Source organism: Leuresthes tenuis, unplaced genomic scaffold (genome assembly GCF_036924035.1).
Source record: "Leuresthes tenuis unplaced genomic scaffold, fLeuTen1.0.hap1 SCAF_8, whole genome shotgun sequence".
Taxonomy (NCBI): Eukaryota; Metazoa; Chordata; class Actinopteri; order Atheriniformes; family Atherinopsidae; genus Leuresthes; species Leuresthes tenuis.
Window position 1 is genome coordinate 33,400,101 of NW_027325362.1, and position 21,594 is coordinate 33,421,694.

The following is a 21,594-nucleotide window of genomic DNA, read 5'->3' on the forward strand; positions in this document are numbered from 1 at the left end:
TTCATATTTCCATACTTCAAATGCAAATGCACATGCATTCTGTATTTCACTCTGATACATATTTGCAGAGGAATGAAACTTCCTGTTGACAGCACTGTTTAAGATAACTGCTGAGGAATTTTAAATTAATAAAAGATTTTAGTTTTTATTTGTGTAATGACAATATTGCCTTGAGATTAAAACTGAATAAAAAACTTACATAAGAAACTTTTTGCTGTCACATTAGCACCATTGCCTCACAGTGAGAGGGTTCCTGGTTCTAATTCCAGCTGGGGCCTTTCTATGTGGAGTTTGCATGTTCTCCCCGACCGTGTATGTATGGGTTCTCTCTTCCTCCCACCGCCCAAAACATGTGTGTTAGGTTAATTGGTGACTATAGATTGACCCTAAATTGAGTGATTATGAGTGTGCATTGTTGTGTGTCTTGTGTGTCTCTGTGTGGCCCTGTGATAGACTGGCAACCTGTCCAGGGTGTACCCTGCCTCTCACTCAGCTGGGATAGGCTCCAGCAACCAGAGACCCTGAGCTGGATGAAGCGGGGACAGAAAATAGATTGATGGATTTCACACAATCTAAAACACAAAATTATAGTAATACAACAAGATGTATTTAGCTGGGTTAACATGACTCACTTTAATAACCTTACTGTGTATAATATAACATAATTTCAAACATGGATGTGAATGATTAATCAATTTGTCAAAATGGCGATTACTTTTTTAAAGCATATTTAGCATGGCAGTATTTAATTAACTGGACAACAAAGTTGAATGCACATAATACAGGATTAAGATAGTATACCACAGTTCTACCAGCGCAACGAGGACTTGCTTACTAAACCATCACAAATATTTTGACCTTCAGGAGCAAAAAGACCAGACAGAAAGACAATGGAGAGACTTTCTAATTGAGTTCAATTGGTTTGATTAGTCAACCTCAAAAATCACTTAAAATGCTCTTCCCTAATGTGAATGTTTTGATGTTTGAATTGTAAAAGGAAAAAATAGAATTACAGAATACAGAACCTGCTTTTTTTAAAATATGCAGTAAACTATACCTTAAGTCAGACAAGCAGTTCCTATTATCATGAACGTCCATGATTGCTGCATAAGTATGTAAAATATTACATACATATTACATATTACATAAAGACTTTCAGGGCTTTGACGCACCAAGCATACAGTCGTCTTTGGGGCATGTCGAGAGCATCAGTGATTGTCTGTTTCACTTGTATTTTCAGGAGATAACCCATCGTCCACGTTTAATTTTTTCTTTTGGTTTTGGTTTTTCAGGGGTTTAGCTCTTTAACTCTCCATCACCTTTGGAGGTATCTTTCACTTTGATTTTGGTACTTCCAACTTGGTTGTGACATTCCATGTATGCTGTGTGAGCCTCAGAGTATATGACAGTATATGACATGTATATGTCTCAGAGGTCCCTTTTCTAGCCACTGATAGGACTTCTCAATATCATTGCTTCTTCATTCTGTCTGTGGTACATGCTGTGCAGAGGCTTAACCTTCCATCATGGTTCTTCCTCTCATTCACTGGGTTTCAGTCGCATGGGGCACACACATCGCATTGAGGGCCATCTTCCTGATGTATTCCCATGTTGCCTTCTGGTAGTTCAACCCTTCAGTTGTGATCATTTTGCCTCAGTTACCATTCATCTACATTTATCTACAGTAGTACAAATGACATCCCAATGTCCTTGTTGTACAGCCTGGTGAGATGTATCAGTGAGTCGAAGCCTCTCAGACCTTGCTCACAGTTTGATGTCATCCATGTAGAAGAGGTGGCCGATGGTTGCTTCACTTCAGAAGGGTATCCATAGCTATTATTTGTGATGATCAGACTGAGAGGGCTCAGGCCTATGCAGAACAGCAGAGAGGACAGATGATCTCCTTGGTAGATACTTGATTGTAACTTGTGCAACTGGTTTGGAATTGGACTCCAGGGTTGTTTTCCACAGTCCCATTGAGTTCTTGATGAAGAAAATGTTCTTGTGGCATAAGGTTTTGGTCCTGATGAACTGCAGCCTCCTGCCAGAGGTGAGTGCTGCTCCAGAGTGCTGCAACAAGCCCACTGCTCCAGCCGTGCTAGGAGAATCCCATGATCCAAAGTGTCAAAAGCAGCAGACAAATCAAGGAGCACTAGCATAGCTGGGTTTCCTGAGTCAACGGTTACCATTAGATCATTAAAAACTCTCAGCAGTGCTGTCTCAGTGCTATGTGATGGTTTAAAGCCAGGCTGAAACTTTTCATAGATATCAGTCACTGGGAATGATTGGATCTGAATAAAAAAACACTTTCTCTTAAATTTTGGATTAAAATGGCAGTTTAGAGATAAACCTGAAGTTAGACAGCACAGAGGGATCCAGGTTTTCCTTTTTGATAAGAGGCTGCACAACAGCATGCTTGAGAGCAGCTGGAACACATCCAGAGCTAAGACAGGAATTAATAGATAAAAGTATATCAGAGCCCACCGTACTGAATACCTAAAAAGACGAGAGGGGATGCTGTATCTGTATCTGCGACCAATCTGAAAAACTGAGAATCAGAGATTCAAAAGAGCTCAAACTAATCTTGGGTCTAGGACTGATTAGTAACCGTGATCTGAAGATAGCTGCCACTCCTCCTCCTCTGCCTGTGGTTGGAGGAACGTGAACATTTAAATAGTCAGAGGGAGTTGATTCATTAATGCTAACATGATCCTCCTGCTGCAGCCAGGTTTCTGTAAGACAAAATATATCAATATGATGATCACAAATCAAATCAACTTGGGGCTTGTGACTATTGCAAGAGACAAGACTGGAAAATAATCCATTTTAGCAGCCTTAACAGCACTCTGGTAGACGGACAGGCTTTCACGAAGAGCTTCTTTAGAGACATGGAGCTTATCTTTTTTCCACTTTCTCTCAGACATGAGTGCCTGGGAGTACGTGTGGAGTCGTTAAGCCACGGTTCTGTGCATGCTTTTATGTGCCTTGTTCTAAAAGGTGCAACAAAATCAAGGATGTCCATGCAAGTAAAATTTAAATTGCTTTTCGGACATGAACCAGTATGAAATTGGCTTTGTAGGGTGACTTAAACTGAAAATGAGGGCACTATAAGACTATAACACTATAAGGGCACAAGTCTGAACCACAAGTGGAGAGTGAAACTGTTTCAAATGTCTGTGTTGTGTTGGCATTAGAGGTAAGAACGGATTTTAGTAAAAACGTCATGGTTACAGAGAGTGAAAGACAGCTAGGGGGGTTAATGTGTATGTATGTATGTATCTGATGCTGAAACATTGTGAATTTCCCCACTGTGGGACTACTAAAGGTTTATCTTATCTTATCGTAATTGTACTTTGTTTTGATAAGTTCATATACAAATCAAATCAAGTTTATTTGTATAGCCCTTTACAATGCCCAAAAGGTACCCAAAGTGCTTTACATACAACTCATAAAACAGTAACCGACATAAAATAAATATCAAAACAAAGACATAAAAATAGTTGATAAAATAGTACATAAAATGGCACATAAAACCAACCCCAAACATAAAACCAGTATAAGCAAGCATATTAAATGACCTGAGGAAAGAACTTCCCTAGCTCCCGTTAAAAGCTAGACTAAAAAAGTGGGTCTTCAGCTTTGACTTGAAAAGGTTGAGGTCTGTAGCCGTGCAAATGTCAGGGGGCAGTTTTTTCCACAATCTGGGGGCTGCAACGATGAAAGAGCGGTCACCCCACTGTTTACATTTAGATCTGGGGACATCCTGTAAAAGCTGGCCTGAGGAGTGTAGGGCCCTGCCAGGGTCCTGGATGGTTAGGATCTCGGATAGATAAGTGGGCGCCAGGCCGTTAATGGCCTTAAAAACAAACATCAAAAGTTTAAAATCAATTCTAAAACGGATTGGAAGCCAGAGGAGCGACGAAAGGACAGGGGAGATATGCTCGCATCTGGATGTGCTACTTAAAAATCGGGCAGCAACGTTTTGTACCAGTTGAAGACGTCGAATAGAAGACCAACATACAGGGCATTGCAATTGTCCAGTCTAGAGCTGATAAAAGCATGGATTGCTTTCTCAAGGTCCTGCCTATTAGGAAAAGGCTTCACTTTGGCCAAGTACTAATCTGTTTGTCAAATTCTAGCCTGCAATCGAACATCACACCAAGATTTTTTATGTTTGTTTTAAAAGAAGGGGCCAGGATGTCCGAGTTTTCAGCAAAAGTGCTAGACAGTGGAGATGTACCGAACAGGATACATTCCGTTTTGCTGTCGTTAAGGTGCAGGAAATTCTTTCCTAGCCACTGCTTTACATCATTTAGACATTCCAGTAACTTGGTGAGTGCGAAGCTTTCGTTGTGTCTCAATGGTAGATATAATTACTCATCATCAGCGTAAAAGTGAAAGGACAGGTCATGTTTTTTTATGATCGTACTCAAGGGCAGCAAATACAGGGAGAACAGGATAGGGTCAAGAATCGATCCTTGAGGGACCCCACAGGGAAGGGGAGCTTGAGAAGAGCAGTGGTCACCAAACATCACAGAAAAGGTCTGATTTGACCTGAACCACTGGAGGACGGTGCCTCAGACACCAACGTACTGCTCCAAGCGGGTGATAAGTACTGCATGGTCAACTATGTCGAAGGCGACTGTGAGGTCCAGGAGCAACGACACAGTGGGACTCCCTGCATCCACAGACAGGGCGATGTCATTGTGCACCTTTAAAAGTGCTGACTCAGTGCTGTGTCGGGATCTAAAACCGGACTGGAACTTTTCGAGCCCACTTTTCGTGGGTTAATTACAGAGTCAATGGTGTTAAAAAGCAGTCTTGGATGGTGAGAGCTATTATTTATAATGGTGGAGAGATATTTGGATTTGGCCTCCTTCAAACCTCTCTGGTAGGCAGCCAAACTGTCCCTTAACCAGCCCAGAGATACATGTAGTCTGTCCTTCTTCCATTGCCTTTCAGCCTGCCTGCATTGTTGTCTCAGCCGACAAGTGTGGTCATTCAACCAGGGATTGGTCTTAGTCTTGGAGCTTTTTGATCTAAATGGGGTGATGGAGTCCAGAATCGCAGAGCAAGTGGGACTGAGGGCGGAAAGAAGTTGATCTGGATGGAGGGGAGGAGGAGGAAGCCCTGCATCAGCGCTCAGCTGGGAGTCCCTAAAGGCAGCAGTGAATCTCCGGCTGTTGTTGTGGAGAAGATGCGACGTCTGCGAGCAAGGGAGACAGGCTTGCTGACAGGTGGGGGGTCAGAAAAACCAAAAAGAATGGGGAAGTGATCCGATATGCCTATGTCAACAATTTCTCTCAGGGAGATTGAGAGCCCATGTGAAATGATGAGATCAAGTGTGTGCCCGTGATCATGTGTTGGTGAAGTGACGGATTGAGTGAGGCCAAAGGAGTCCAAAAGGCTTTTTAACTCAGTAGCCAGTTGGTTTGCTTCACAACAGACATGAATATAAAACTCACCACAAATCAGTATTTTATCAGCCTTAATAATAAGGTCTAATAAAAGTTTAGAGAATTCTGGAAGAAAGTACTTATTGATCTTAGGCTGGCGATAGACTATGGCACACAGTACAGGGCAAGTGAGATCAACCACAAGCATCTGCAGTTCAAAGCTGGAATAATTATTTTGGGTAATCATTCGACATCGGAGGCTCTCCTTAAATACAGCAGCCAGGCCGCCGCCTCGTGTGACAGCTTGCGGCGTGCTGAGGAAGGAACAGCTGGGTGGGAGGAGCTCCGAGAAGGCGCTGCAATCACCTGGTTTTAGCCAGGTGATTGCAGCAGAAGAAAGTCCAGATTGCTGGATGTAAAAAAGTCGTTCAAAATGAATGTCTTATTTGTAAGAGATCTGGTGTTGATCAGCGCCGCGTGGACTGCGCATCGGTCCGTCTGTTGACAGAGGCGGCTGAGCGAGTGGAGATTCCCCGATGAGTAGATATACAAGGCAACTGAACGTATCCATTTTTTGCTTCTCCAACTGCTCAGAAACATCAATTTACTTATACAAGCAAGTTCTGAGCATTGTTACCAAACTGAGATTTCCTGCTGTAATCTTTGTTGTGCTGCTCAATTTTATCAGCAGGAAATGAATCTTACCTTGATGCTAGAATTTGAATTACTTGCTATTTATTTAATTTGTAAATTTAATTTAAGAAAAGCTGGATTCATTTAGTGTAAAGTAAAGCAGAAATGTGGAATTTACTAATCTGACAAAATGTCAGCTCTGAGAAGCAGATCTATGCAATAAATTGAAGGGAAAGTTAACCATGTACTGTGGTGTTTAAAGGACTTAGGTATAGGTACTGGAGTTAAACACCGTGGATTTGTTTAGTGAAGCGCAAAAACAGCACTGTGGTGGTTGCAGGGCTGAACGTTTCTTAAGAGAATTGGAGGTTCTGGAGTAACTATAGTCAGTGGATGCTCAGTGGATTGATTTTATGCAGATATGTTGTGATGAGGAATTCTTGGTTACCGCCAGCTCATTAATCACTTGAAAGTTTTACAAGCATTTACTAGAGATAGATGGGAATAACAGATACACTGCTGTACCAGCTAGACAAAGTTTCTCACTTTCCTGCTGGCATGCTCATGCTGTTGCTGTATGCTCTTGGCTAAATTTCTGCACCCAAGACATACCCACCACGAGAACACCGGTTTCAAATCAACAGTGTTGATAACTTAGTCCAAGAAAGTAACCAAAATATTTACGTCCACCACATGCGTTTGCAATTTCAGATATAAGCAGAATGGAAGCTGATCTGAGATGCGTAAATAGGTGGTCTTTAGTGGAGAAGAAAGTAAATTTTCTTTGATTTTGACATTATTTTTATACCCAGTATTACTTACTTGATGTTTGCTTTAATCATTTATGTTTTGCTGAGTGGTTTATAATGTAATTTTTTTGTGATACGACATAGTGAGTGTCTAGATTTATTTCTGAATTACTCTGATTTTAAAAGACTATTTATGACCCAACCCAACACCTGCACTATCTGAAACTGAAGAAAACCCACTCAACTGTAATGTAGTAACTCTAGCTTTGCTTTTATTCCTTTCACACCTTAGGTAGAAAATGATCCTGCAGAAGATACAACAGATGATGAGGAGGATGAAGAGACATCAGATGATGAAGATGAAGAAGATAAGTCATTGCAAGGTGACCCTGATGAGGTTTCCACAGCAACCAAAGCAAAGCAACTGGCTGAACGTTTGAAGGTCACAGCCCGTAAAGTTCTAGGTGACCTTGGGAGAATCTCAGCCATCAGCCTGCTGGGCTTGGCTGGTAAGATCTGGTGAACATTTCAAATTTCCCTTCAGATTTGTGTTTTTGGGCTGTGTACATCTATGGGCAGTATTCACCAGTTTTATTTATCTGTGGTTTGACTGTATCAGACCAGTGGGGACATTTAGAAAAAGAGAGCAGGGTAATGACATCCAATTAAGGTCTAGAGGCCAGAGGGTCAACAGTGAACCTTTATTGCTAAGGTATTCACTCAAATATCTGGGCCATCATACAACCATGCCAATGACACTGTTTCTATGGGTTTTATTCCATTGAGGATGTGGGATTTTATTCATATCAGCTTTATGTAAAGATGGTATTGCTTGGGTGCATTAGTGCAACTTGCATTAGTGCAACAATCAGGGTCACCTGGCAACTTGCACATCTGGAAAGGCCCCATCTGTTAGGGTTTGTGGATTTTGTTATGTTGATGGGTTTTAGTTTATGGGTTTTTGTTTTCTCGTTTACTCTTTTACTTTTAGTCTCTAGGTTTCCCATGTTATGCTCACTTTATTTATCTGATTATCATAATTGATTTGGTTTTTGTCCGATGTTCTGTTTCAGTTATTCTTAATGTCATGGTTAAGTTTCTGTTATATGTTTTGGTTTAGTTCCTGTTTTGAGTTCTGCTATTTTCTTTGAGCCTTATTCTTTCTGTATTCTGTTTTAGGGCGCTTTCACACCTTTATTTGGTTTGGTTTACTTTCACACTGCACTTTTGAAATAGGATCAAACTGTCTGGACAATCATACAGTTACAACAGCTGTTTGTTTGGGGTGCTAATGCCTAAAATGATCACTGACTAGTGAGGGAAAAAAACATGAGCAAGAAGAAATTGCTTTGCTCGGACCAAAAATGGAAATCTGTTGTTTTCAGCCTTTTTCTGCCATTCACAATTCACACCTTCTCACTACTCCACATCTGCTAACAAGATGTTTTCCAACTTTTTCTTCATTTACATATTAACTTTCACACCTCCCGAAAGAAGTAAACTATCCGAGGAAACAAACTCTGGTCCGGACCAAACAGCGCCAGTGTGAAATCACCCTTAGTCTTTAATCCTCTGTGTTAGATTCTATTGTATTCTTGTTTTAGCCCTAAGAATTGGTTTTCTGTTTTGCTTGGGGCACAGTTTTTGCCAGAGCCTATGCTTTTTTTTACAGCTTTTGTTTTAGCCACAGTTTTCACCTTTGCCATTGGATACGTTGCTGCCTAAGCATGCTAAGCCTAAAAAGCTACCACAGCTTCTGCCCGGAGCGTTTGCAGATGTTGCCTCTCCACCATTTCCTGTCACAAGGAAGGTTCTGGACCCTGTGAGAAGACCGAACACTAGAAGTAAAAGTGTAAACAATTTTATTACAGATAGAGTTTAGGTACAGGGATTAATCAATAGTAGTCCGAGAGGTCTTAGGTGAGTGGATGGTTCGACGAGCAGGCAGACATGTGAGTGTTCCTTGGGGGAGCGGTGTTACAGACTTGGAAATCCAATAATAATAATAAGAATTCTGATGATCACCTCGGGTCTTCTGTGGTTGTGGTCATGGCTCTATGATGAGTAGTCCAGGAATTACATTTTTTTGCCGAAGTTGGGATCTGTATTCTGAATGGCAGCAAGTTCGTGTTATGGCAGGCTTCCTACAGGACTTAGAGAAGACACGATTAGAACAAGGCAGAGTCAGGTAAGAACAAGACTTAGGAAATCTGGTTGGGAGTACCAATGTTGAATACACAACAATCTGGTGCTGAGTGAAAGTAAGACTGGGGTAGATATGTGGCCGAGCTTGACGAACTTGTCACGGCTAGTGGACTAGCCGTCAAGAACACTGTACACAAGGGGTAGGGGTGGGAGGAGGGAGACCGGCTGGTGAATTGTCCAATGTGGTAGTTCTGTCCTTACGTGTAATACAGAGGCATTCCAAGTCTGAGGAGGGATGCTGGCTGTGGTGTAAGGTCCTGAGTCGGTGGCTTGGTGAGCAGGCAGGAAGAGGAGCAGGCAGACGAACGGAATCCAACCAAAGATGATGATACAGTTACAAGGACACTAGTGCATGGAGAAAGGATGAGGGAGATGAGCAGCAATACTGCAGGAGACAAAAGACAAGGTAATCCCTAGGGATAAACTTGCTGCTAAACATAGGAGTGAGCCGAATTACCACATGGGAAGTGAGTGATTCTAGCGAAGACTAGTTGCTCCTGCAGCTCCTATAAAGACCCCAGGGTTCCTTGGATCCTGCCAATCCCACCTAAGACTCAGAAACCAAAACAACAGCACAGCCAAGCATGATCGTTACAGAACTGATGTGGAGCAGCTGTGCCTGAGGACCCTGCTAGGGCAGAGAGCCAGCCATGGCCACAACCACACCACACACACGCAGGGTAAGACAAGACAAACAACACACACAAGGAGAAGGGAAAGTAAAACAGAAGGGCAGATTGCAAAATCTGGAGATTCATAACACTTTCTGCTCGGGGCTTTGCAGACGACACCCTGCCAAGTCCTGTTCCAGTTCCTGTTCCTGCACTAGGGTCTACAGATGTCACCCCACTTGTTCCTCTCACTGGTTTGGGATCTGGCGGCACTACACCACGACCCTAGTCCCTCAACTCAAAATCCCCAAGGGGGCCCAGAAAGGGGCTTCTCCACATGTATCCAAGGGCGCCTGCTAGGTTACTCCTTCACTAGTCTCTTTCTGCCTGTCCTGTCTGCTAGTCAACCGACCTCCACCTTGTCTGTCTTTCTTCTGTCATGTCTGTCAGGCTTACCCTACATCTATGGTGATTCCTGCGCAGATCACTCCATCAGACTCCAGGATGCCCTCTTGAACACTTAGCCCTGTCTGGTTGGTCCCTCATCCAGACCCTCTTCTACTAGGGTTTTAGTATTTTGGTTTTGTATTGTAGTTTATTTTTAGTCTTCGTTGTTGTCTCTATCATAGTGTTTCCCAGTCTTGTTGTTTCTTTATGCTTGCTTTTTGTTTATTTAGGGTTCTTTTTTAGGTAAGTTTTTGGATATTCTGTTGCCTTGGTTTGTTTAATAGACTTCTTTGGTTCATCACTAGTTTACCTGTGCATGCATTTGAGTCCACCATAATCTTCTCTACCATGGATCACAACACCAATGCTGAAAGGTATATACAGTTTTTAGAGCAATATATGCTCCCATCCAGATACTCCCATCAATATTCTTGCATATTTCAGGAAGATAATGCTAAGCCATATACTGCATCTATTCCAACAGCATAGCTTCGTAGTAGAAGGGGAAAAGGGTAGAAAAGTCTGGACTAGCTGGACTAGCCTGCCTGCAGTCTAGATCTTTCACATACTGAAAACATTTGGAGGATCATTAAACATAAATTATGACAAAGAAGAGCCAGGACTGTTGAGCAGCAGAATTCTATGTCAGACAAAAATGGGACAACATTCCTCTCCCAAAGGACCAGCAGGTGGTCTCCTCAGTTCCCAGATATTTACAGTGTCACGGTCATCGATGGAGACGAAGGAGGAGGACCCAGATGCAGACACGGGACAGGAGCCAGAGAGAAACTTAAGGGGTTTATTGTATATAAATAAAAATCACAGCAACGCTGGAAAAACATGAAACTAAAGAACTAGAAAACACCTGAGAGAAATAACAAAACTAAACTGTACAAAACTCGGAAGGAATAGCATGGGCATAGAGACGGTGAAGACGGCGATGATCTGACCAAGACTGAAAGGAACTTGGAGACTACATACTGTGGAGAGAGTGATTAGTGATATGCTACAGCTGAAGGGAATTAACACGGGCGATGGGAGTGGAACTGGTTACTGACAGGAGGGAACTGGGGAAAACAAGAAATGGCAAGACTAAACTAAACAGACTAAACTCATAGGAACTAGACAACCAGAAAAATACAAAATAACACAGATCATGACATACAGACTGTTGATAAAAGAAAAGGGGATCCTACACAGTGTGAAACATGGACCTGTCCCAACGTTTTTGATGCCATCAAATTCAATATGAGTTAACATATTAATGAAATAGTAAAATACCTCACTATCATCATTTGACATGGTAACTGTTATATTGTATTGTATGAATACAATATTGGTTTATGAAAATCATAGTATTTGGTTTTTATTCACGATTTACAAATCGTCCCAACTTTTTCGGAATTGGGGATACATATAAAAGTGTCCCTGGTTCGTAACATCAAACATAACCAGTCGGCTGCACAAGAAGGCTACTAGCTCTACCCCATGCCAAAACATTGATAAATTCTGAAAGTGAAAAACACTAATTAAAAAAAAAAAGTCATGCAAAAATAAACTGTTTGAATGGAAGTTGAATGGAAGACTTTTTTTATTGTCAGGATTGTATTTTATTTTTCTGTGAAACTTTTTCGATTGTTGTTCGCTCCGTCGTTATATTTTTCAGTTTGGGTTGTGTTTTTCAGTGCCACATTTTGACTTTCTCTGTTTTAAATATTATGATTTAACAAGATTCAATTATATCCAACTTAATTAAATTCAAAACACACAAGTTGCATGTGATGATATGGCTTTCTACATATTTTAATATGTGTCTCTCACCTTTTCTACCCAGGCATCACACTGCCCTCTGCCTTCTCAGCCATCTACTTCTTGCTTTTCATTGGTGTGTGCTCATGGTGGGCATGCCATCTCCCCATCAGTCACCTGGGTTTCAATGCTTTCTGTGTGATGGTTGGCTTCTTCACTGCAGGTCACATGGTTTGTCTGTACATGTACCAGAGTTTACTGGCCCAGGCCCTCTTCCCACCACACAGCTTGTGGGCCAGGTAAGACTGTAACACACTGTGCATGAAGCTATGAAATGTTTTAGTTAAAATTATTTTAGTGGGTTAACCAACAAGGTTGGATAAGTTTATGCCAGGATATTGAAAAGGAGGCTCTGAGTTGTCTGTCAAACCTCTGATTCAAGTGGAGCCGTGTGGTTTTGCCATGTCGTGGAACAGTAGACCTTGCAGAACTACTGAGGGGATCATGAAAGTTTGACCACCCAATCTACATGTTTTGTGGACCTGGAGAAGGCATATGGCTGGGTCTTCTGAGCGATTCTGAGCGACTTGCTGTGGTTGTACGGGGTACAAGAGTTGCTGTTGTGAGCTATAAGGATCCTGCCCGTTTCTGCTTCCACCTTTTCACATCTAATCTTAACGTTTTATCCACACCACATCATTGTTTTTATAATTGCATACAAACCATTGTTTTGCATGCCATTGATTAACTGGCTGCTCTTTTATGACTCAGCTCTTCTCTCTGCCTCTTCATCTGTGTTTTTTGTCTAGACTTTTTGGTCTGAAGGACATCATCATACCAGGAAACTGCTCTCTACCTGATGAGCTCATCCTTAATGCTAATCATGATTGGCCAGTTTACGTCAACCCAGGAATACTCTTTTTCCTCTATGTTACTGTTGCAGCTGTCCTTAAAACAGGATGTCATTCAGCTCCTAACCAGGTATGTTTTACTTTACATTGGTACTGAATGTATTAAACAGAAAGTATGGCAATAACATGTGCCTGTTCTTCAGTGTTTTAATTTCAGTTTATATAAAAGAACTTTACTTTGGGTTTACCTAGTAAATTATTGGAAAGGTTTAAGAAAAACAAGTTTTTTTCCATCTTGAAACCGTTGCATAACGTAGTCCTGTTATCGAAACCAAGAAAGGGTTAAATAACCTGCTTTTTTATTCAAAATACCCCCCTGATAGATAGGAAATAAGCTCTTTTTTCTACACGACACATAAAATAAATAAAGACCAACACAAATTTGCATAGGGTGCAAACAAGCAGAACTGTTGTTGAAAAGAAGCCACTAATTTTACAACTACACTGTGACACCTTGTTTCTTGTACAAACATAATGTTGTGGACAGTGGTGACCTTGTATCCATATACCTGGCATCCAGTGCTACATTCATGTTCATGCATCCTTTTAATTATTAAACAAATGTACAAAGAAGAATTTCATTATTGGGATTAAAATCAAACCAAACAAAACAGAAAATGGCTTGTTTTTTCTCCATTCCACACGATTCAGCAACAACCCAGCACTGAGCTCTGGACTTTCATGGATTCTGCTAGTGCTCATTCCCAAGCTGAGACTCAGCTCAGACTGACCCCAGAAAATACAGAGAAACACTCAGTTTAGTATAACATACAGTTTACTTTGTGTCCATCCCCACTGATAGCTAACTGATCCTCTGCGGTCTTTCTGCTCCTCTGACCTGTATTTAGACAGAAGCTGTCTAAATCAGGGCTCTCAAGTTTTGAATGAAGGCAAGAGTGAGAAACCCGCCCCCCCACTCCTGCGACCCGGCCAACGGAGGAGGGGTGGGGTGGCTGGGGGTATTGTTGGACAGGTCTTTAATTACTTGTATTATTATTAGTGTTGTTGTTAGTGTTGCTCTGCTCAGACTCATGGGAGACGTGCTTGTTTCCTGCCATTTGCATAGCAACAGCGGTGCACCAAAGAAATTTATATTATACTTTTTTTTCAGCGTGAGAAATACCATGTGTGGCATGTGAGCGTGAGCCTTGAGAGCCCTGGTGTTAATACAGGTCAGTTCAGCAGCCTGATAGCTTGAGGGAAGAAGCTGTTCTGGTGTCTAGCTGTTTTGACATGGATGCTACAGAACTTTTACCCCGAGGGTAGGAGCCATGCACTTGACCTGAAAAAACTACTGAACATGAAGAAGAAAGTCTTTAGGTAGGGAGACAGGGAGTTATTAGGGAACTGTTCAAAAACAGCTGAAAAAAGAATAACAGAGAGCAAGTAGGTGTACAGAAAAAAGCTAAAAAGAAAGCTATAGCAGAACAACCTGAAAGGTGTGGTATGGGATGATTGACATTACAGGCTTTAAGGTGAAAGGGGATAAGACTGATGGAAGCATGGACGAAGACAATCAGCTGAACATGTTTCTCAGCGAGAAAAAAACGGGAGCAGGGGACAAGAGGAGAGGAGAGGGGGAAAAAACATAGCCACCAGACTATACTCCATGGGGAGTACAATGTGAGGCTGGGAAAAAAAACCTCAGCAACATCAAGAACAGCAAACATTAGCTCACCATCCAACATAATATCCAACAATGAGCTCTTTAAGATATGATGGAGCTCGGTCATTAAGAGCTTTATATGTGAGGAGAAGAATCTTAAATTCTATTCTGAATTTAACAGGGAGCCAATGAAGAGAAGCTAAAACTGGATAAACATGATCTCTGCTGTTAGATCTCATCAGAACTCTGGCTGCAACATTTTGGATCAGCTGGAGGCTTTTCAGAGAATCTGTGGGACAGCCCAATAATAAGGAATTACAGTAGTCCAATCCTGCATCACTCTGAGACAGGATGTTCCTGATTTTAACACTATTACAGATGAAAAATCTGTTTGAAACGTGGACAGGTCAATGGTGACCCAGCCAGTCTGGGGTCCAGGCTTCTCGGGTTTTGCAAAGTATTGGCTAACAGGGTTAGCTACGCTAGGTGGCACTGCACTGACTGAAGGGCCCTGGCTCGCTATCGGGTGGTTTTCAATGGTGCAGAGCTGAGCTTCAAATTCAGATAACTTCGTCTCCAAAACTACAAAAAGACTACATTTGTTACATGTACCATTACCACTAGAGGAGGCAGAGGAGTAACTAAACATCTGACACACGGTGAAAGCCGTAGATGGAGGGAGAGAATTAGTAGCTATGGAAGGCTAGAGTACCAGACACACCGCTAAAAAGTGAAAATAAACACCAAATATCTGTAAGAGTGAGCTTTAGAATATAACAAGTATGCGATAGAGTTAACTATGCAAAAATGTGGAAATTATAAGGAGAAATTGAGTGGTTTTAAATAGCCCAATTGGATCGAGAAGTTCGACAGAACACAATCAAGGTAACAGGAAGTGATGCAATATTCCTTATCGCATAGGGCGTTAAGACTGCTCGGGCACATAGGGTGTTTCCCTCAAAATGCTCGGGCACATTGGGCGTTTCCCTCTGACTGCTCGGGCACATAGGGCATTTCCCTCTGGACACTTAGGGCTTGGGAACCCTCTGTGCTCTTTCAGCCACTTTTCTCTTTTAACAACACCAGGTGGCGTTTAGGTTGAGCAAGTATTCACTTTCGGCCACCTGTACCATCAGAAAAGTGTGCCAAATTGGACCATCCGCCAATTGAGTCCAATTCTTTTTCAAAGACGAAAGTGTTCCAAAGTGAACCCTTTGTTTACATGCTGCATTTCCCTAAGTGCCCCTAGATGACCAAAAATGCCCCAAAGTTGGGGGGGAGTCAACTCTGTCACTTTCGGCCAAAGTGCCCCAAGATGACCAAAAAGTACCCGAAAATGGAAGGGGAGTGACCTCTTCCATTTTCTGTCAAAGTGCCCCAAGATGACCAAAAATTGCCCCAAAGTGTGCGGAGAGTGGCCTCTCTCATTTTCTGTCAAAGTGCCCCATGATAACCGAAAAGTAACCCAAAGTGGAAGGAGAGTGGCCTCTTTCATTTTCTGTCAAAGTGCCTCAAAATGACTGAAAAGTGCCCCAAAGTTGGGGAGGAGTGGCCTATGTCATTTCGGCCAAAGTGATCCAAAGTCACCAAAAAAATTCCCAAAATGAAGGGGGGGTGGTCATGCTGCTACTCATGTTACCACTAGATGGTGACATTTACTACAGAATAGACTTAGAATCATTGTATTTGCGTTGAAGGCACATTTACTAACTTAATCATTGAACAAATGACTACGAACTATCAGTTATCAAAGTATTAATGCAAAATGTAATATGAGGGACAGAACAATGACCAATCAAAACTATCATGTGTAGTGAATTTATTATTTCTTTTAAAAAAAAGTCAGGTTTGATATGTATTTGTAAATGTATTTTACTTTGGCAGGTTGAGCAACAGAAGGAAAACGAGTTGAAGGAAGACTTGGTGGAGTTAAGGTCTTGGAATCAACAGAGAAACAATTCTGAAGATGACACACAGGTAGAGATATCCTGTTGGCTATATATTAGGATTTAATCTGTGTGGCTCTTTACAGCTGTTTTATTGGTATTAAGTGTTGCTCATTTTTCACCTTCCTTTTCCGGATACCTCTACTGTCAACATGTTGAAATGTACACACGCTCTGTTCTTTCAGTTTTTATATTGTCATGTCCGACCTGCTTTTTCCCTTGGAGAGGTCGTCAGCAAAAAATGGTCTGACAACAGAACAAATTTATGATTTACTGTACTGTACTTAATTACTGCACCATTACCTTTGCCTTAACTCCAACAGTTTAATTCCAACAGCAGATATCACTATGTGCATTTACTCTAGTCAGCATAACAGTATGATATTTACATATGCCTGTTTAAAATCAAAACCATTCTTGCAACTGTTTCAACAAAAAACATGTTCACATATTCTAATTTTATTGGCATTTAAAACATCTAACTGACATTCCACGCCAGCTGACAGTGGAAACTTAACCACACCATTGTTTGCCAGTGACTAAGAAAATAAGGAAGAGGAAATCGCTCTTTACTCTTTGAATCAGTGAGGTTAGTTATCACTGGAGTATATTCAGATGACTGTATCACACTCCAAGTACACATCTAACACCAACCGTGTTACTTCTGATGGCATGTGGCAGACTATCCTTTGCATTGTTCAGTAAAAAATCAACCTACAAATCCAGCAAAGCTACTGTAGTGTCCAAGGTACCCAACGCCTTCCAGAACTCTGTGTTGTGCATGAGCACAATAAAATCAGTGTGGTGTACCCCAAAATGGAAGGACAGTGGCCTCTCTCATTTTCTGTCAAAGTGCCCCAAGATAACCGAAAAGTAACCCAAAGTGGAAGGAGAGTGGCCTCTTTCATTTTCTGTCAAAGTGCCTCAAAATGACCGAAAAGTGCCCCAAAGTAGGGGAGGAGTGCTCTCCAAGTACACATCTAACACCAACAGTGTTACTTCTGATGGCATGTATCCTTTGCATTGTTCAGTAAAAAATCAACCTACAAATCTAGCAAAGCTATTGTAGTGTCCAAGGTACCCAACGCCTTCCAGAACTCTGTGTTGTGCATGAGCACAATAAAATCAGCGTGGTGATGAGCAGCAGTCACATTTTTAAGTAATTTTTTACTAAAGGGGGGGGCTCTCTTCTGACGTTGAATGTAATTTTTGATTGAGCGTGCACCCTGCATGTACACTTTCAGCTCCAGTCTCTCTGGAAAGGAAGTGTTGTACTGGTTCTTGTTCATAAAGCTGTCATCTATGAAGTGCAGTGAACAGATGAAGCTGAAAGGAGTCAAAATGCCCTCACAACCAAAAACACATTTTCTTAAGGAATCTCTGAAGCAAAACTCGGTACCAAGCTAAGTAGGATCACTCATTCCCTACATTGTGATAGGGTTCTGTTATCTGCTTGCGGAGGATAACATGGATGCTCTAGCTCCCATGGGTGCTTACTTTTTTACCATACAAGGAACATGTGAATGAAAAAGGGGTTGAAAAAAAGTCTCACAAGAGAGAGTTTGAGACTACTCGATAAAATGCCATCATATGTTTCTTCTACATGCCTCTTTTTCGATTTGGTGATGTTTAAGTTGATAATACAGCATTTTAACACTACAGATAAGCCAGAAAACATGGAAAAGCATGTCATGGGCCCTTCAATTGAAAAAAGCGAAAACATTTTTAAAGGAGAATTTAGTATCTTTTGATTTAAAAATCCATCATATGGTTAGAATTGCAACAGATTATGAGACAAAAACCTATTTGATTAATCACAAATTATTTGTACATCGAGAGTTAAGAGTTGTATCTGTAACTCAAAGTGTGCTGCTTTTTTTTCAGATCATGCTTGTGTCTATGCCAACAGAAGGTCAAGGAGAAAGTGTTACCGGGGAAAGTCCGACAGATCTGGGTACCAAATTATCTTTTTTTTCCCACAGATGTCATTCAAGTAACTAGAACAGTTTATAGAATAGTATATATCTGTAATGCAGCTTCTGCGTGTCATTTCAGTGGAACATGTATCGATTAATTCTGATTGGACAGAACATAAAAATGTAGTCAATACCTTTCCCCAACTTAGACTGTTGACATTAATCCTACTTGCTTTTCCCCAAATAGGAAAAGTGTTGTTGTTGTGGTGTGGCTTATACACTATGTTGCCAAATGTATTAGCTCATCTGCCTTTACACGCATAGGAACTTAAGTGACGTCCCATTCTTAATCCATAGGGTATAATATGACGTCAGCCCACCCTTTTTAGCTATAACAGCTTCAGCTCTTCTGGACAAGCTTTCCACAAGGTTTAGGAGTGTGTTTGTGGGAACTTTTGACCATTCTTCCAGAAGCGCATTTGTGAGGTCAGACACTGATGTTGGACAGAAGGCTTGGCTCGCAGTCTCCGCTCTAATTCATCCCAAAGGTGTTCTATCGGGTTGAGGTCAGGACTCTGTGCAGGCCAGTCAGGTTCTTCCACACCAAACTGGCTCATCCAGGTCTTTATGGACCTTGGTGCGCAGTCATGTTGGAACAGGAAGGGGCCATCCCCAAACTGTTTCCACAAAGTTGGGAGCATGAAATTGTCCAAAATCTCTTGGTATGCTGAAGCATTCAGAGTTCCTTTCACTGTGTCATGTAGGGTGGTGTGTTGCGTGGTGGGGGTAGATATTTCAAAAGTAAAACTTGATTTATTTAAACAATTCAAACAAAAGTGCAGCTGATCCGGAATACAAAACCCTAAACTATGGAAAATAGTGATGGGTCTGGCAATGCAAATGCATCGGTGAATGTGCCGAGCTCATAGAGCGAAACCCCATGTCAGTGCACGTATAGCTTTAAGAAAAAGTCACGTGACCGATACAGCCGCTGTTTTGCCTGTGACTGAGGTGCCAAACTGTTTATAAGGAAACGCATCTGCCAACGGGAACGGTGAACGGGATGCGTCTGTGCCAAAATAATAACAGATTTCAAGTCCAGTAACAGGTCCCTACAATTGCTATGCACAGCCTCATCAGTGCCATGTGAGCGGGTCTTTTCAAAAGCTGGAGAAGTTGCATCCAAACAATGTAATTGCTCTAACTGCTTTTTAATAAAAATTATTTTAAAAAAATGCCCTCCCTGCCTCAAAGACAAACTACATAAGCATCATCACTTTTTCACATGTTCACATTTATTTATATACAAATGCATCATATTTCCTTCAGTATTTAAAAGAGATACCCAAGCCCTATTACACTATCATGTTGCTGATAGTGCCTAATCTGTTCACTCTTGTTAAGGAAAACCAGCTTTTGAACACATTTCTATTATAATCTTACACAATACTTCAATTATCATGCATTATACATCTGACTTTTAAAACGTATACAGGACTGGCATAGTCTCTTCCTTTTATAGCACCTGCTCTCCCTCTATCACTGCTCCTCTTCTTGCTGCTTGGCCCAAAGATGACTATCTCACTCACCTGCACCTTAATGCTAATGTCAATAATATTGTTAATATTGTACACATTTTAATACCCTACACATTTTTACTTAAGCATTTTTTTTATTTTGTGTGGAATTATTGTGCCGAGGTTTTTTTTATTTGACATATTAATATTTAAATTCTTATCCTTGATTATTGGTAGCAGGTAAAAAGAAAATTTCACTGCACTGTATGATTATGTGTGTGACAAATAAAACTCTTGAATCTTGAATCTATAAACACAGTCAAATACTAAACTGATAGAAATGAAAACAAGACGCCATTTCAACATCATGTTTTCAGATGTGTCAGAAATCTTAAAAAACCTTGAGGGCGGTACGGAGCTTTTGAATTTTGAGGTAAAAATGGGGCATTCTGAGGCTTTTTGAAGGACTGTTATGGTGACTCATGAAGTAAGGGCAAGTTACCATAGAAAATTATTTATTATTATTTTGAAAATTAACTGGGTGTTTTATTTTGCTTCTGCGCACGACTTCCTGTCCCGCACGATCCGCTCTGTGCCGTGTTGCTGCGTTGTGCTCCGGCATCCGGCAGAAATATATAACAGGTTCAGCATCCAACACTGAGAAATCAACACTGAATAAACGTTTCATTTTCAATCGAAGACGTCGCTGACATTTCAATCGCTAAATGAATGTTGACTCAACCGGTGGAAATTGATTGACGACCGGTGCTGACTGAGTTAACCAAAATTAAACTTTGATTCATGTTTCCTGGGCTGCAATAAAAAATATCTCCACATTAAAATGCTTTTTTCTCACAGTCATCTACCACTTAAACTGCTGTTCACCTATATTTTTTAGCTTGATGTGCTCCTCTTCCAGTGACTGGTGAGACTGACTGACTCACTAACGGTAGCGGTAACATCAAAGTCCGACTTGTGTGTGGTAGTTACCCTAGCGACAGTGCGTGTTGTTGATGACGCGCAGCACGTATGCCCAAACTGAGCGAGTGTTTTATTAAATGGTCGCGCTACTCTTGGCTCTTCAAATATAAAATCACCACAATTTAAGCAAAAACATTTTTAGAAAAAATACCGAGGACACGACCTCGGTGTCCTCTATGGTAGTTATGGTAGTTAAGGCCTTGCCTGGTATCCTTTAGCTGTCAATTATAACCTGAGGCTGGTAGCTCAGGTGAGACCCTGCAATTCCCCTGTAGTTTTTTCCCCCACTCTTAGAAAAGGGATATTGTGCCTTGTTGGGAGTTGACGTTTGCTCTGTTGGATTGCATTATAGATCATGTTGGCTGCTTTTTTCAGTAAGTGGTCATGGCAGCATAGATATCAAAGCTTTTGGCATTAGCTCAGAATGCGCTCCAAAGAACCTCTTACCAAGCCAGTGGGCATGCTGAGGGATTGGCTAGACTCAAACAGTGCAGGTTTGAGAGCCACTGTGACTTTGATATGTCATGACCCCTGACTGTACATGTAGCCAATTTTGAGATGCAAATGTTTTACATTCAAAATTCAGATTGAACACTTTAATGGGTTGTTCTGAATTTTTGGAAAAAAAAAATTGGCTTAAATGCATTGGATTGTAAAATAAAGACAGATTAACATCTTGAAAATTTCTTAACAACTTAAGATGAATGTAGGAGGAGCTTATAAGTTATTAAAGATAATGAAAGAACTACGACTTTAGATAATTACAAAAATTGTTGCATTGCCACCCATGGTGAGGTATTGCAGGTTCTGGAGTTGTGGGCATAATTTGATAAAATGTTATGAGCTTTCAGGTTTTTAAGTGAAATATGCTGTATATAAATTATGCTGTATATGAATTAAATGATACCACTTCTACTAATAGCAATA

The 21,594-nt window shown here is 41.1% G+C and overlaps 1 protein-coding gene across 1 annotated transcript in view; it reads left to right on the forward strand.

Annotated features, from left to right (window-relative positions):
* piezo1 (piezo type mechanosensitive ion channel component 1 (Er blood group)) overlaps positions 1-21,594 on the forward strand; it is a 162,628-nt gene that overhangs the window by 60,816 nt on the left and 80,218 nt on the right. The window contains exons 5-9 of the mRNA XM_072391535.1: positions 7,071-7,287; positions 11,876-12,089; positions 12,600-12,771; positions 16,192-16,284; positions 18,138-18,207. Of these exons, the coding sequence (XP_072247636.1) occupies positions 7,071-7,287; positions 11,876-12,089; positions 12,600-12,771; positions 16,192-16,284; positions 18,138-18,207 (766 nt within the window). The remainder of the gene's footprint in view (positions 1-7,070; positions 7,288-11,875; positions 12,090-12,599; positions 12,772-16,191; positions 16,285-18,137; positions 18,208-21,594) is intronic.